This window comes from Scomber japonicus, chromosome 3 (genome assembly GCF_027409825.1).
Source record: "Scomber japonicus isolate fScoJap1 chromosome 3, fScoJap1.pri, whole genome shotgun sequence".
Classification (NCBI taxonomy): Eukaryota; Metazoa; Chordata; class Actinopteri; order Scombriformes; family Scombridae; genus Scomber; species Scomber japonicus.
This window is the reverse complement of record NC_070580.1, coordinates 29,492,457-29,510,680: the sequence shown is the minus strand read 5'-3', so window position 1 is coordinate 29,510,680 and position 18,224 is coordinate 29,492,457. Positions and strand designations below refer to the sequence as shown.

Genomic DNA, 18,224 nt, shown 5'->3' with positions numbered 1-18,224 from the left:
TAACTTCTGCATTACAACATCTGGACTTGGGTGACAGCGTAGATAAAAAGACTTTGCATCATCACCCTTATTAATACATTATATTCTAAACCAAACCAAATACTTACTGTAGTATCATGTAAGAAGGAACTATCACGTGCTTTCATTTGGTTGCATAACGATAAGACTAAAACTGATAATGACTAATGAAGGGAAGACTTTTTTTTTACTGAATCCTGTTACAGCTGAGTTTTAAGTTTGAATTCAGTTCAGGTTCAAATGTGATTAATGTTTATAAACCGGCAGTATTTATACTCAGGAAGGAAAATGCCTCCCTTAGAATCAATCTGTCAAAGTAGTTTGACTTTTCACCGACACTAACTTCTCTTCTAAAGCAGCCATTAGCCCTTAGTGGTTGAGGAATCTTTATTTTAATAATGATTTTGTCGAAAGCCATCTTAGTGCCATTTAACACAGTCATTTCCCATTGAATGCAATCAAAGTACACTTGCTTTGCCCTAACAGCTAAAAATACATTGTCTAAGTGATGATCTCACTCAAAAATACCTAGACTATTAGAATTACAAAGTGACATGAGAGCATCTACTCAAGATACTGCATAATTTCAATCAATACAAGCTGTTAAGACCTAGAAGCCTCCAATAGATCAAATGGTCAGCACAGGTGAAAGATGGACTAAAAGGGTGTTAGAAGTTAGAGGAAATGGTATGAAATCAATGTGTGGGACTGAAAGATGATATTTCCAACCACATTTTCTATTGCAATAATGTGGTTACGGGTCTTACTGAGCAAGGTGGGTGCTGGGGGGAGCCAAATTACCTTTGCCACCAGGGGAGGATGTTATAAAGTGATCATGCAATTATCTTAATGGCTGTGGGACACCCAAGCATAAATCAATGTTCCAACATTAGATTAAGACCTATATGCCAACCCATAGTCTGCTAGCCATGTGGATGAGAGAGGAAGGTTAGGTGAAACAGAAGCTGTGAAAGTGCAGAAAGTGTAGCTCCGACATGGTAGCGGAGGATTTCCCAAAAGGTCTTGCAGACGTTCCCGAGCATTCTGCAAAAGTGTGTTACATCTGGCTGGAAGTGGAGCCAAGTCAATTAATATGTTTTGAGCCAGTGGGACCCCCTGAATCTCTGAGGATCTGCTCGTATTCTCCACTCCCTGCACAAACAAATGAAGCACCTGAGCACACCAGTGAAGGGCATAGCAGCCATGTCAGTCACAAATGTGGTTTACCATGAAGTTATTTCATGAGGCTTTATTTTTTTCGGAGGCGTATCAAATTGAGTATGTATGTATGAGCCTGTAATGGTCGCTCATGTTATTAAGGCTAATGTGAAACATGAACATTTATGCTTGCACTGCTGAGCATGCAACTGTACGTCCATGTACGTTTCTCCTTTTGACTACTGTATATGCTGTGGCTATGCACTTTTGTGCATCACAAAAATGAGGATGTGATAAGAATGGGGGGCCTAGGTATCAGAAAGCTGAAGAGGTAAGCAGTAGTATTTCTTTCCCTTTTTTGACTAAAGAGAAGGTAGCATTAAATGGAGTGACTTTAAGTCCTTCATGCAGAGCAGACTGTGATTAGGGGCTTAACTCAGCAGCAGCCCCCCTCTCTGTGTCTCCATCTGTGCCTCAGCCACTGCCTCTGGGACACACACGCCTCTCTGTGCCAAAGCTCCGCAGCATCTCTTTCTCCAGCTCTTGCAGCTTCTCTTGGCAGTCTGAGTTACAGTGAGTAGAAAGGATGAAGAAAAGGAGGCAAAAAAAAGAAATCCCAGATTAAAAGAGATGTGGCCGAAGGGGCCGAAGCCATTTCCTACAGAAAATAAAGTTCTAAAGCAGCGTAGCATGAACAACACGCACAGGTCACCTAAGGGAGCTCAACCCACTGCTGGCTGTGTGCTGCTCAGCGCACCCCGGTCCACTCGGTGGGAGCTGGAGAGGGATACTGGGTGAACTCGTTAGGCACCGGAGATAAACCTTATCACAAGTCTGCTGAGTGAGAACAGCGGGGGCAGACTGACTCCTCTCAATTTATCTCTTTCATTTTCTCCACGTCTCTCTCTCCCTCTCTCTCTCTCTCTCTCTCTCTCCCTCTTTTACACACACACACTTACACACACCTAGAGAATCAGGCGTTATCGTGGCTAATAGACAAACCACATTCTGATGGGTCCTTGTTGTTTAAAGAGTCAGTGCACGCTCCATTTCGCTGCCCTCTCTGCCATTTTTTGAAAGATGATACAGAGCAGGTTTGGCAGTTGGCCCAAAGGGAGGGTGTGAGGTGGTTGGGTTAAGGGATTAAGAGGAGATACTGTAGCAGAAAGGGTAACAGCTGAACCAGCTTTCTATATAGGATAACCAGCTGTTAAATGGAGCAATCAATATCATTTTCCGCAAAAAAACTAGCAAGTTGATATCAAATTTTAACAAGATTGATGCCTTTAGAAATGATAGATAAATAGATTGTAGATTACATTTGAATGGGCTCCTCTACAAAACTGAAATTACATTTTGAAATTACTATTATTTGTAAATCATTTGCCCGTTTTCCCAAAATGTGAAGATTTAGTGATTTCTTTTCTGTTTCATATCATGAGAAATGGAATACTAAAATTTGGGTTATGAACGACTGAAACTGTAACTGTATCTGTTAACAGATGCCTTTTGTTGGCATCGATTGTAATATTTGTTTGTACTTAGTGTCTGGAACTTAAAACGGATGATAACAACTGTTCCCTTTCATTTCCCCCGTTTGACTGCATGAACCTTACAGAGTTTCATCAACTGTTTGTTTCAGTTCTGTCCAACAGGCTACGTTAGCCTGAAGCATGGAGGCCAATAATGGATGTATTTACAAAGCCCAATAATCTGTCAGCTCAGCAAGCAGTATAACAAGTGGCATTCAATGGCGTCACACAGTGCATTGGGAACTGAATGGCTTACATTATGTGCCTGTCTCTATCTGGGACACATATTTCCTTGCACATTGTATTTCTGTATATATACGCTCTTTCAGCAAAGCTGTAAAGATCGATGCCTGGTCTCTGTCCTGATCTAACCATTCTTCAAGAAGTCCATGTGCATCCTGTGTGTGCACTATTTTACGGTCAGGGGGAAAAGGAATCCCTTTGGCCGCATAATGAATCTCAAACTCCCCATCTGTCCTCCAGTAGGAAAGCACCTCTTCCTCTGCAACTCTAAAAGGTTCTTAAAGATCCAAAGCTACAAAGACTTTCGAAATAGTAAAGGGACATGTTTCCAGACTCCGTTTATGAGGCATTAGGCTAGGACAGGGCTGAGGATGGCTGCTATGCCAGAGCTCTTATAATACCTTGGGGGATTTCATCATGTATGCTTTGAAGTGCGGAATGACAAACTGGAAAAGGGTTTGGGCTGCATCAGGGTTAGCTTCCTTTCTCTTTTTCTTAGAGGATTAGCTTCTGTGTCTCAGCTCAGAAAACTGCAAAGCCTGCTCACATCTCACCCCTAATACACTTCACTAGTTTACATAGATCACACATTTTTTTGTGATTTTTTTTTTTTGGATGGGGTGTGATTCAGTCTGGAAATCCATTAAACATGTCATATAGTAGGTGATTTCTGTCTTTGTCATCTGTGCAATCACACTGTACCGGGTCACAGGGTCTGTACTTGTTTACTAGACTAGCTGGTGCTTTTGGGGGCATGTTGTGCATGTCCCCCTTACTCGCTGTGTCATCCATCTTCCTTGCTGATGGAGTGATAAGAGAGCACCGCTATGCATTCAGCTAACCACATGAAAGTGACTGCATGTACAGAAAATGAGCTTGTTGAGCGGCACCCTTGGCAGCAGCAAATATACTGTTTATGGCTATGTTTATGGCATTGTCTGGTGAAAGACTGATTTACGAACATAATGACTCAAAGCTCTTGCAGCCAAGATGAAGGAAGGGTTCAATAGTGTATCAACCTCAGATGAGATGCCGTGTTATGAAATATGGATTAAAAAAGGAGAAGGACAGTGTGAAAAGGTGGCCTTTCACTGATGCAGTACCTTTCTGATGATTTATTTCTTCCTCTACCTCAAGCCTGTTTTTTTTTTTATTACAATTTTTTTAAGGTAAAGTCATCAAGTTGACACCTTATGCAACGCTTCAACTTCTGTTTTTCTTGAAGGTCGTTTGCTACCTTTCAGAGTAGGAGATATCAGCAACCTCTCTGATTTGTCAAGAATAGACGCCACAGCGTGGATTAAAAGCTCATTCTAACCACAGATCCACCAGACTGTAACAGCTCCCTTTCTAACTCTGCAGTAATATCCTCCTGGTAAACACAAAAACACAAACAGCAGGATGTGCAAGTGCTTGAGACTGTTTGGGGAGTGCACACTATTCTGTTTCGGAGCTTGGTTTTTCTTTTTCTCTGTATATTGCTTCTTCTTAAAAATATAGTATGAGTAATATACAGCATGTAGGCATTTCTGTGACTGTCAGGGTCAAATGAATTGTGAAAATAACCAACAATTCTAATGGTGCTGTGCTCTACATCTCCTTTTTGGCTGTTTTAACTTCACCATATTTCTACACATGATTTTTAGATCTCTCACTGTTTGTCAGCAGTGGCTCCCCACCAGTTTCTTAATTTAGGGGACTTGTCAAATTGTTTTCTACTTAGAATTCAAACCCGCAAAGCAATGTGTATTCATGAACCAAAAATTAATTTCTGCATGATGTTTGATTTGTATTTCTGAGGGTTTTTTTTTTTAGACTACATTTTCATTGCACTAGATTCTCACCAAATATCATGCTGATGTTTTCAAGACATGAAGGAGAACCTAATGTGGCATCTACAACTCAAATGAACAGACTACAGCATTAAATGCATATACACTCTTACATTTCCTTCAACCAATAAAAGTGTTCTGAAGGTTTTTAGCAAGGCTGATATCTGAGAGAAAAATATATTTGCAATTAAATTCAGAACAACATCTCCTGATCAGTTTTATTTCATTATTGTGTCGTCCTCCCGGGTCAAATTGACCCCATCTGTTTTGACTGTGTCTTCTTTCTTTCTTTCTTCCTTCCTTCCTTCCTTCCTTCCTTCCTTCCTTCCTTCCTTCCTTCCTTCCTTCCTCCATTCCTGCTGTTCTTCTTTCCTTCCCTCCTTCCTTTCTTCTGTCCTTCTTTCCTCCCTCCCTCCTTCTCTCTTGCCTTCCTTCCCTCCCTCCCTCCCTCCTTCCTTCCTTCCTTCCTTTCCACCCTCCCTCCTTCCTTCTTTCTCCCTTCCTTCCTTTCCACCTTCCCTCCTTCCTTCTTTCTCCCTTCCTTCCTCCTCCCTCCTTTCCTTCCTTCCTTCTTCCTCCCCTTCCTTCTTCCTCCCTTCCTCCCTCCTTCCCTTCCTTCTTCTTCTTCCTAACTTCCTTCCTTGACTCGAGGACGACAGGAGGGTTAATTATTGTTGTATGTTAAAATGCACTCAAAATCCTTTTCACACAAAAGTAAAGTAAACTTTGTAGCCACTCTTAGAGTAAGAAGCCCCTGTAAAGACGGACCACAGTTCTCTCAACAAAAAAACAGATGGTTCCTACTCATCCTCCAAGTTCAAAGGGGGCAGATAAGCTTTTGGCATGCAGAATATGAAAATGCAGACGGATGTGTCAATCTAATTTCTCTGTGTGAAGCTGGATCACAGCAGACTTATCGCTGAAACTGATACGGCTTGGCCCTTCTGGTCAGCGTGGCTCAGCTCAGGAAAACCCAAATCCAGACACCAAACATATCACTGTCACAAATACAGGGGGCAGTGACAGTTCACAAGCTCTGACTGCTTAACACTCCCGATCAAAGGGGACCTCTCGTTGAGGTCGGAGCAGAAGTCAAACTTTGGCATTCGCAGAGAACAACTCTGAGGGAGTTGTGACAGTTCCCAACATCTTGGCCAATGCACCAGAAGTGTGCAGAGGTCAGACTTTGTTCTTTGTAGATCTAGATCTCTTCTCTGCCAGGGCTAAGAAGCATCAGAAATCAAGTTTATTAAACTTAAGTAATAGTGAGAAGATACTTTCAAGCCAAAAGCGGCAAATCCCAGTTGTGCCTCCTTTTTGCAGTGAATTGAAGTTCTATTTAAGCAGCAAACAAAGATGCAAGAACAACAGAAGCAGAAATATAGCTGTGATGGGTTTGCACTCGGCATGAATCTCGACTGACAGGTTCAAAGTTAATAACACGAGACGCTCTGTAGGTGTGATATTCAGAAATGTAATAAGCACTTGTGAAATAAATGTGAAGACAGAAAATTCCTCCAGAGACGCAAAATGTCCAAAGCTTATTAGACTAGTTCAAATTGTCCAGATTCTCTTTTTTTCTTATGTGTGATAGTGTTTTTATCATACCAAATGTTTTTATAGTAGATTATTTTTACCAACAGCATGAGAGCGTAGAAGAGTTATATTATGAATAGCTGCCATGCTTGCCAACAGTATAGCCTTTCCCATTCATTGGCCAATACTGGCAAGTTGCCATGTTGATGTTGTGTGTGTGTATATTGAAATGAACAAAGGCGTATTGAAATAAACATTACAAATATCAAAGATGCAGCGTTAGCACTGACATGTTGATATAATCATTTTATCGTGTCGTGATCATCTCAGCAGTCTTCATCCCACCATAGATGTCCTGTTGGATCTTTGCAAAGATTTGTTTTTGATTTGGGATTTTTAGTTTGCTGTTGTAAAGACAGGAGGGCAACATAAGGTGTTTGATAGAGAGTAATTTACTGGATATATATATATATATGAATTGTATCATGTATCATCCACACTTTCCATTACATGCAAACTGATGAACTGATTTCACTTAAATTCTCTCCTTTTCAATAGAGGGCAGTATGGTGCATGTATATATATCAACAGAGTAGACACACCCACTGCTTGGCAGCGAGGTCATCTGTGTAAGGCCTGATCTGCTGCTGTGGCAGTTAACATACTAATTACAGGAATCATAGACACTCTCTAGCAATGCCTCAGAGTAGAGTTCTTCTCTGGCCTAGGGTTTGTGCTCACTCTGTACTTGTCAAGATAGCATGCACGAACAAATTATGCACCCAGAAGGGAAATCCTGCAGATCTGCTAAATGTGGTAATTCGGTCACATTCTTCCTCTGTGATTATACATCAATGCAGAGAGGACGATGGGCAAAAACTGCATCAATTGAAAGAAGGAGGAAGAAAGCCCTCTCTTTGATTTCCTATTGTGCCAAACCAATCCTGTCTGTTGCAGTGGCATGTTCTCTCCTTATTTTCTTCACTGGTAATTAGTCTTCCTGCTACTGTTGCTTTCAAGACATGGACTACTACCGCTCTGAATGCTGCTTCATTTACTGCTGTCGTCCAATGTTAAGATATTTAAGGATATGTCTTTACCTTCTGGTCTCTTTTTAAAGCAGCTGCAAATGTGAACTTTCACTTCAGTTTTTATATGTTTTAGAAAGTATTTCCACAGTTTGATTTCAGTCAGTTGAAACTAAGAAGATAACTTGTCATTCCCTTTTTCAGCTCTGTAATCAAAACAAACTCCCGAGCTGATTGGGATAAGATGGCTAGAAAAGAAATACAATAATAACAAAAAAAAAAAGAAACTTTCAAAATATCATATTACAGACTGGAAACAATCAGGCCTAAATTGTAGTGGATTAGTATTTGTGAAACAGTTGTGATTTGTGTTTGTCAGATGTTATGCCAAACAGGCCATAGAATTAGGATCCAAGGATTGTAGGGGCAGACTCAAAATTTGAGAGGTGCTCCTTGATGTGCAGAGCTTCCTTGGCAAAAGTAGTGTCAACTGCCACATGGCTTGATCTGAGCTGGCACCAGAGCCCCTTTTGTTCTGTGTTTCCTGCCATCTGATATTAAGGATTATGGAAAGCCTTGTCCCCTCTTTGTGCCCGGGGTTTCATCTACTACTCCATGTTGACAAACCGTTGTGTCAGTTTCTTTCTTAGAGGTGGGTTAAGATTGCTCATGCAAAGCTTTTCTGGACTCTGTGCCGATGTCTCCTGTCTCTAGCAGAAGGGGTGAGGAAGATGGAGGAAGTGATTGACTACACAGAGAAGTTTTGGCCTGTAGTCCTCTTTTGAACCCATTAATGCAGGGGCAGTACACTGCTTTCATCCAGAGTTGGAACTGCCATGACCGCAGGAGTCAGCAGTGTGGGTCTGTGGAGTTGTGTGTGTGTATGTGTGTGTGTGTGTGTGTGCGTCTGTATCTGTGTGAGTGTGTGAGTGTGTGTCTGTGTGCGTGAAGAGGGGGCATAGCGACACAACGAATTTGCATCACATTTGTTGGGCGTGTTGCAATCGTTCAGCTAGGAGCGGTGAAGGACACGAGGAAGAAAATCTCAGTCGAGTCATGAATATGAGTTTGTGATGTCCTACCAATGTCAGGCTGTGGCTCTGAGCAGCGATATGCAAAACCACTCTCCAACTTCATTCCACTTATTGCTGATATGATCTGTGGCATAGCCAGGGGAGACAGGGAATCGGTACTGTACAGACACTGGTTATTAAATAGAAGGAAATGTCCTGAGCTGGTTTTAATAATAAGCTGATAGCCACATGGTTTTGCCGCAAGTCCTAACCACCTCTAAAGGACCTGATACAGGCCTATCAAGAGTTAAAAATCAGGCTGTCTACTCAGCCCTCTCATGCAGATGGTTTAATCTTATTGTCTTCAAATGACTTTGAATATTCTGAGTGCAACGCAGGCCTGCAAGCACAGCAGGTGGTTGGCCCTTTGATCTCTGCTTGGAGATGCTGGAGGAATTTAAATCACGATGTGACATCTAGCTCATGAAATCATAACATGAACAGCAAGTTCCAACTTTGATCCTGTTGTCCTTTTGTATTAGGTTCATTAGAGAGTGTGATGTATTGGAAAACAGATAATGAGCAAACAACATTTTGCTGTCTCGCTATGGTTGAGTCATCGGAGTGTACATGTCCATATAGTGTGGTTTGAATACAATAGCTTATATGCAATACAGTAGCTAACCGTCTACTCGTGATATCTCTCGAGACTGTGCCATGTCACTTGAAAAATCGTTCTACACACGAAGTCTGTAAAATACCTTTGGGTTCTGATTCAGATCTATTTAAATCTTTAGTTAAAAGACTTTTCCCACCATTTTGAAAGCTTAATAATGTTCAAAGAAGCTAAATTTACCATCAGATACAAGCAGGAGACAACTTAAAGGAAAAACTGGTAGAGGTCTGAATGCTCAACGGGGATCTGGTGGCTCTACTATGCTATGTGGGGCATTTTGCTGGAATGGTTTGGGCCCACTTTTCCACTTAGAGTGAAGGGTCACTCAAAATCAATACAAAGTTGTTCTGAGTGATCACCTTAGTCCTATGATGAAACATTCCTATCCTGATGGGAGTAGTCTTCTTCTTCTTCTGCTGATGCCCTCATCCATAGGGCACGAAGGATCACTGAGTGGTTTGATGAAAATGATGGGAATTATATGCTATGGCCTTCACAGTCACCAGATTTTACCCCAACTGAACACCTATGGGAGATTTTGGATGGCATGTTAGACAGCACCCTCCAGTAACATCTTCAAAACACCATATAAGGGAATATCTTTTGGAAGAATGTTTTTTCCCTCTAGTAGAGTTCAGAGACTCATATTATTAAAACCCAAGGTGAATTGAAACTTTTCTGGAGACATGTGGTGGCCCAACACTTTACCAAGACACTTTACGTTGGTTTTACCTTTAATTTGTCACATGTCTGTAAGAGATATAGGATAGTATATATTTGTCAGTGACACCCTGGTGAAATTATGTGTAGAAAAGCCATGTAATGTAATAGAAGACCTTACTTCACGGGTTATTGTATTTAGCTTTAGCAAGAAACCTGCTGGAAAACAGTTTCTTATTGGTTCAAGACCACAGCTGGTAATGTTATTAATAGTCTTTCAATGTATTTCCTATTAAAAAAATTAAAATGAGAAACAAAGTTGTTGTACTTGTATAATTTGATGGTCTAAAGAGCCACTATGCAGTAATTCATTAGACAAAAACAGACATCTAAGGATAATATAATAAAATAAACATATTTTAGTATCAGAAATATTTTTCACTCTCCCATTAACCAACTCAGAAACCCCTCAAATGTATTTAACAATCCCTTTGTGTTCTGCAGAGTGTTTATTGTACAGGGGAATATAATAGTAAAGGAAGAGTTACAGCAGTCAAGGGAGTGAGTTCAGTAACAGCCTTCGTCGTGTCAATTTAACTTGTGCTTTAACAAGAGCATCATAGATAGAGAGCACAAAGACCACTTTCCCACCTAACAATAAACACAATTAAATTGTTAAAGAGTAAAAGCAAATGCATAGGTGTGTCAGTGAAGCATGGTTTAATTAGTAAGGTCTCAATTTTAGGGTACTTACCTTTTGTATGTTCAGAATCAGTCGTATAGGCTCAGTAATCCTGGTAATTTTACTTTGAAAATTAGATGGTACTCCCCCCTGCTGAGTTATGCCAGTGAGGCATACTCACAGTGAACAGTCATCCTCTCTCTTGTTCAGTTCAGATCTCACCATCTGTTTTTCAGTTTTCTCACAGATCTCTTTTGTTTTTGTTCCCAGTTGCCCTGATTTTTTCATTTGACTTCCTTATACCCTCAGTTAGAATATCAAGCTCTTGAGAAAGAAAAATCTACAATGAATCAAAGAAGTAAATGTCCTACTTTCTTCCTTACATGTCTAAATGTACAATATGGATCTATTTTATTATATCTTAAGTGATTACAGTTTAATGTCAGAAATAAGTTATTCAAGTTTTATTCCTTGGTAAATGTTTGAGTTGCGAAATCAAATTGACTCAAAAGGTCAAATCGAGACCAAACATGGTTAACGCGCTCAGCTTCCGTTTATATTTTAGCAATGAAGTAGTGTCACTTTTCATCAGAGCTTGCTTTCTTGATAAACTGAGCAGCAACTTTGCAAAAATCTCTTATGTTAGTAGCTTGTTTAGTGTGCATTACCTGTAGCAGTGCTCTGGATGTAAGTAATTTCAGGTTGACTGGCGATTCACTCTGCGGCCTTCCTGCTTGTAGCCTTAGGCAGTGGGGTTGCAGTAGGGAGGGAGCGCCTGCACTAGTCAATTACCAGTTAATAAACACTGGAAGTTTTCTATTAGTGCTTGTTAGTGCGTGTAAAAGATTGTTGGTATGTGGAATTGGGAGGAAGGCACTGTGACTATGGAATTAGAAAAAAAATAAATAAAAAAAATACAGGCATATTTTCTCTCCCTGGGTCTAATATAGCACCCAGCTCTCTTTACTCTTGCCTTTCTTGGAGATACTATTCATTATTTGATTTTCAGGAGGCTATGCAGTAGTTGTTTTTTTTTTCTTCTTTTGAACAGTCCAGAAATGTGTGCTCAGGAGTTTCACCTAATGCATTGTTTCATAAGTGACTGTAGAGCAGTATTTCCAATAAAGAGAATCCATTACATATGCATGGTGGAGGCCAAACAATGCAATGCTGGCTGCAGTGTGTCTTGTCATTGATAACATTATAGGCCCCGATTAATATGATGCATGGACCCCTTTTGGATAGAAATTCTATCATATCCGATGCGTGTCCTCCACATATCTGAGTGCAGATTTCATAGTGCTTACTGAGGAATATTGCTGTAAGTAAACACAGCGCACCTGTGTAGCCTTGGGAAGAAAAACAACATTAACTTCTTTTGGGGAAGTCATTCTTACCAGGGGACACTGCTCTGACAGTCTGAGAGTCAATCATTAAATATATACATTAATTACTAAAACTCTACCCAGTCATATTAAACCACGGATAATAATCACTACTACTTAAATTTGTTGAGATATAGAGCCAGTAGATGTAGCATTGGGTAACTAGGCAAAAAGTGTTCACAGTCACTATAAATGGTCCCATCCATTCATTCCCTGGAAAAGATCTAATTATACACATTTTACATTTATCTTACATAAAAGCAATGGATGCTTCTCTGCTAACTATTGCCACCTGGAACTAGCATATGGGCTGGCGCCCTCTTGGGGTAATGGGTGGGGCGGACTCTCTGTCGACCATTGGGTCATTGGTAACCAGCAGCTGGGAGGCCGCCCTCTCATCACATCAACAAATCTCACTTTAATTAGCTCACCTGCCCGTTTCCTCCCTTATCCTCCCCACGCTCCCTGAAGTCCTCCATCAAACCTCCCTCAACCAGCTTACAGGCTCACCTTCCTCTCTCATCCTGCCTCCACACCTGGGAATTGCTTCAGCTTCTCAACTTCACACCTACAGCTTTGCAGACACACACACACACACACACATGCACACACATGCACCAACTCAGACACAGTGCTATAAAAGAGACTGACAATTGACTTGAAGAAAGCTTGGATCGCATTGATTTTTAAATGGTGCCTCACTGATACCTTATTAGCATTGGAATCGCCACTGATATGGTCATTGCTGAAGACCTCCATTTCCTGTGTGTCTGTCGATATAATTTGCACATTCACAGGTAGAAATGATCTCACAGGCTTTGTTGTTATGCTCACCCAGGCTCTATCCATTGGCTGTTTAAAGAAGTTCAATAAGTGGACGAGTGGTTTACTGTATTGATCACAGTCACTGTCTGCACTTTAATGGGAACACAATCTGTCCTTGCTGTGGTATCCTTGTGTATCCTGTGAGCCATTCTCATACAAAATGTTGCTTGATGTAATAGCAGTTTCATTCCAGATTGATTTAATAAAAAAAAACACGTCTTGTGCTAATTACTTCATGATTTTATGGATTTAGTGTGAATCATTGTCCCTTATGGAAGGGAGGACAGTTAAATATTTTAAGCACAACACTGTGACATTTGCAAATAGCTAATTACTTGTACAATATTCAGAAATGAGATTTTCCTTTTTATACCCAGAATCATTTTACAAGTGTAGGCGTCAAATTTCTCAAATGGTGGATATCTCATTAAGAAACAAGCCTCCTCATTTACACATCAGCTCTTTATCTGAGTGATCCCAGTGCACATTTCTGCTTTTGAATACCTTATGAAGTTGTGATTGGACTGTTCTGATAGCGTGGATATATCCCGCTAGTATTGTCAGGTGTACTCTGGAGAGTGCTAACATACAAAGCAATCTATGCCTGTGAAAATTGGCCTACCATGCTTGCCAGTCTCAGGTGGCTGATAAAATCCACCACAACCAAACTACCAGCAGCCAGTCCACAATAGTGCTCTAGTCCCTCTGGTCCGCAGCCACACTCTCTCTCTCTTAACCACAGGGCTTTCCATATGGGTACCTATTAAGACTGCCACTTAATTACCTTTCAAAAAACATTTCACTGCATTTGATGAAAGGCTGGCAGAAGGGCAGAGGGAGAAAAAAAAAGGTAGAGACAGAGGAAACAGAGCAAGCATAAAACAAGGTAAAAGATGGGGAAAAAAAATGTAAGCGTGGGACTGAGAGACTGACAGAGAGGATAAGCCATGCATCTGCATAGTGAATTTGAATAGATGGAGAAAGACACAGGGGGAGTGGAGGAATAGCCTTGCAGTGCAGATGGGGAAAGCACTGGCTAGTATGTTTTTTTGGTGTTTACTGTTTACATACACACCCCCAACAAGAGAGAAAAGGGGTTAGGATCCTGGCCAGAGGAGGCTATAAATTACCCGTGATTGATACTTGCTGCCGTCGAGGATGACAGTTAAAGACGTGCTGCACTCATCGCTGACCCCCCCCCCCTCCTCTTTCCTCCCCCCTCTCTCATCCACGTCTCACCCATTCACAACCCCACCAGCCCGACATCACACAATTAGCTGTTCCGTCTGTCACATGGCCCACCCTCAGCAGTCATACACCGAAAATAATAATCAATTCAATACCAGATAGACCGCTGGTTAGAAAAGCAGCTTTCACTGCAGAGGTTTGATGCACATCAGCTAACTGTAAATGTCAACCTCCATCTCTGCGTTTCAGGCAAACAAATCTGCCATATGTCTACGGAATATGGATTCCTTTTCCCATTTTGTAAGATGTTGGCTCTTTGTATTGCTAATAAATAGTCAAACAGCATCCTTGGTTCAGGACTTCAGCCTCTTGTGTATTCACAGGTTTGACCAATTTCAATTCTAAAGGTAAATGTCACAGTGCAGTTCTACTAACCCCCCTGTGTCTTTTAAGTGATTGCTCTGTGTATATTGAAGCTTGAAATGATTGTGGTGTAGAAATGGATTACACCAATCATGTAATCATAAACTCAATCTTTATGCATTTTTGAAATAACCAGGAAACGGAAAGATTTTTAACCGTCTATCCTTCTACTATTGTCAAATTGTTATTCACTTTCTTGTCAAGTTTGCTGAACAAAACATACCAAATACATGGTAGGAAACTGATAATAAGTGTGTGGACAGCAGGAATAAAAGTAAGCACCAAAACTGTGGATGGAAAAAAAAAGAAAGAAATCAAGTATTGTGTAATGACGGTTGAAACTGGAACAAAACTTTAATATTTGCCTCCAATACTGACTGATACATGGAGCATTATTTATAGTGTTGCTCTTATGATCTTGGCATTGAAAGCAGAAAGCAATCTAAAATGTAAGACCTGCAGGTTATGTACTGATAGGAACATTGCAGAGTTAGTCTTGTTTGTTTCCATCACCTTTTTTATTTTTTAGCGTTCAACTTATACAATTGCTGTTTTAGATACAAACTATACACACATATCTATCAAAACATGAATTCACTGTGGAGATAAAATCTTAAGAAGAGTCCAAATGTTTTTTGGATACTCTATTTAACCGTATAGTGTGTCTGACTGACTCTTTCAGAAAAATGTATGGTGTGATATATCTGCTTTTACATCTTATAATGTGGGCAGGAAGCTGTCAACTCCTGTGTGAAATAAAGTACTTGTTGACGGCAAAGTTATATTCACCAGTTGAAAAGTGATACAAGGCAGTGCCAATTTGCTACTAACTACATCAAAAGAATAAAAAAAAGGAAAATGCTGGTGTTTAGTCATGATCAAAATAGATAAATATTAATTTTGTCTCTTTTTCTTTTTTGTAGCTTGAAGCTGCCCTCCACAATCCTGTCCACTGTGCATTGTTGGGTTTCTCTGCAGCAAGCACCTCTTTACCTCAAGGCTATCTCTGGGTAAGTAATATGTTGCTTACACTCATTCATGCATACATATACACACACCCACACGTACATTTGAATGCCAAATAACTAGAATCAATGACAAGGAATATTCATATTTAACATTTTGGCTTTTAAAACAATTACCACTACCACTGAAATGCCCTTTCTACACTTAGTTCTCATTTACGTATTTTAAAAAATGAATTAAAAAAATTATCTCAAGGCTAAGAAAGCTCAGTTTTTCTCTGTAAAATGTCGTTAGGAAACTATGAATTAAAACAGTATAAAGGGATCACCAACCTTTTTACCTCTTAGAGCTAATTTGACAAAATTAAAATGGCTGAAAGCTACTCATGTTTTATATTATTAGTAACTTTTATTCACATGGCTGATCTTTATTCAGAGGAACTCAATGAGCTTCTTTTGTGTGTAAAGTCACAAAATGTTGCTATTGAATCAAATTTTATTTCAAAAGATCTTAAATTGACCAGCATGTTTTGTGTGTGTGTGTGTGTGTGTGTGTGTGTGTGTGTGTGTGTGTGTGTGTGTGTGTGTGTGTGTGTGTGTGTGTGTGTGTGTGTGTGTGTGTGTGTGTGTGTGTGTGTGTGTGTGTGTGTGTGTGGAGGCATTTTTTTTACATTTTCAGTGTGTCAAGCTCACACTATAATTCAAATAATAATAAATAATAATGTCAGAGAAAAAGTTATCATTACCTTCATCACCTGCGGTTCACAGTCTCAGTCTTTCTGCAGTTAGTGAGATGACTGGCACTACATGGAGTCAACAAGACAAGTGTGTGCTTAAGTGTATCCACTTGGGCTGTCGCTTATGTAGTAATTGACATGTTTGTCTGTCAGTCTTGCTCTGAACTTACATTTCACAAAGTTATATGGACCCAAACAAAGCAGACATTTTCAGAGCTGCTTGGTTAAGGTTCTTATAGTTTTCTGGCACTACAATGGTCCAGATATGCTGTGAATACTGTTGAGATTTTAGATGGGCACCATTACGCAGCTATATAACCTCCATCTCCACAGGATTGACACAGAACAGTTCGGCCATCTGTCCCGAAATCTCACCTATGTCCACCCTCATGAAGAGGTTGGCAATAAGTGTCACACAGGGCTTAAGTTTCTCAAAGTCACTAAATCTGTCTGCTGAATCCTGTCCAAGCTTGTACAGTAGGTCACAATACTTGTGTACATTCAAAGCATCACCTGCCTCTGCATGACTTTCCAACAGTTTTAGACTGGGGATGATTGCTGAAACCTTTAGTTTTTGAGTTGCTGAATGTAAAAACACTTTAACAGCATTGATCATATCACATCATTCCTTTTCTTTACCCTGTAAATATAGATTCAAGTGGTTCAGTTAGTCACACATGGTGCTTTTCCACTACACAGTTCCAGCACGACTCGACTCGACTCGACTCAACTCGGTTTTTTTTGCGTTTCCACTAGGGGTAGTACCTGGTACCTGCTACTATTTTAGTACCTGCTCTGCTGAGGTTCCAAGTGAGCCGAGCCGTTACTAAAATGTGACGTCAACAGACTGCCGGCCACTGATTGGTCAGAAGAGTCTTCGCTGGAAGAGTCATGAGCCGTCCCACACAAGAATCAAACCCGCCATTTTTAAATACCGCCAACAGTGTTACAACCACACGGCTCAATTTTGTTGCTTTGTGTGTGACAGAAAGCCACATACAGCAGCAAGTACACCATCACCTCCATGTCCTCCATTGTTTATGTGTTTGTGTCACGTATACAACGAAGTCACGTTAGTATCGCTGAGCCGTTGCTATGACGACCCCACCCACGTTGAGTAGGTACGTTTTGTAATGGAAAAGGTCGTTCTTGGAACCGTGTCGAGTCGAGTCAGGCTGAGTAGTGCTGGAACTGTGTAGTGGAAATGCGTCATTACATTCAGCTGTAATGTAAGATCAAGTAGGCTGCTCAGCACCAGACCATATGGTGTATCCTTCTCCCTTGATTCCATGAAAACCCTGATTTCACTCAGCAAGGGAATCTGTAGTATCTTACCCCTTCTTAGCCATCTGATTTCAGTTTGGATATTATACTCATCAGATCATTCTCCAGGGACAGTGTGAAGCTTCTGTGTTGCTTGGCCTTCACTCCGACAAAGTTGATCATTTTAATACGACATGATAAATCCCATGACTTTCTAAGCATAAAAGCTGTTGATGAATGACACAATGATAGTTTATAAATTTACGAAAGTGGGCATACAATTCTTAGTGGCACTCTGTCAGCGGTTACAGACACCAGCTTTTCAATATGGATCTTTCTCTTCACAAAATTGTCCTTCAGACCAGAATATCAACTTTTCTGGTTGTAGTTTTCAGTGGAAGTAAGATCAGAAACTCTTCCTTTGTGTAAAAGTCAAATACCATCCGAACGAAGACAGCCAGCTGGGTCATATCACTAGAGTCAACTGACTCATCACATCGAATCAAAAACCATTTGCACCTGTCAACATCCCATTCTAGCTGCTCTGCTGCATTCACAGGCTGCACAGACACTCTCCTTGCCACAGTATTAGCAGCAGGTCACTCAGTCATAATTTCTATCTCACTTTTATGGTTCTTGAATAATGTTTCAGCCACAGGAGTCATCACCTCTTGTTTTTCTCTCTCACCATTTTTTTGTGCTTTTTTAGGAGTGTCACTTTAAAGTCTGTGCTGCTGTGTTGGCTGCATCTTTTCCGCTTTAGTAAACAGCGACTGTTGTATTTTAAGTGTTGTTTTCAGCTCCTTTATCTTCTGTGTTGGTAGAGTGCTACCAGCCGGGAAGTCCTGTGAACAATTGTTGTGGAGTGGCAATCGATGTTGCATCTTTTACCAACTGACACACTTACACCACAAATGAGACATACACACTTGTCCTTCACATTTGTCCCATTCCTCATGAAAGAGTCTTATTGTTCCCCTTCTATTGGCCTGGTTTTTTCTGCAGTCACTGTAAAAATCGTGTGTGTGTTTGGTAGCCTGTCAGCGTCTTTCATGTAACC

The 18,224-nt window shown here is 40.6% G+C and overlaps 1 protein-coding gene across 2 annotated transcripts in view; it reads left to right on the top strand.

Moving 5' to 3' along the window:
* The window catches only part of arhgef10la (Rho guanine nucleotide exchange factor (GEF) 10-like a), a 117,536-nt gene that overhangs the window by 74,376 nt on the left and 24,936 nt on the right, over positions 1-18,224 (top strand). For both annotated transcript variants that reach the window (XM_053316116.1, XM_053316115.1), the window contains exon 20: positions 15,123-15,209. In XM_053316116.1, the coding sequence (XP_053172091.1) occupies positions 15,123-15,209 (87 nt within the window). The remainder of the gene's footprint in view (positions 1-15,122; positions 15,210-18,224) is intronic.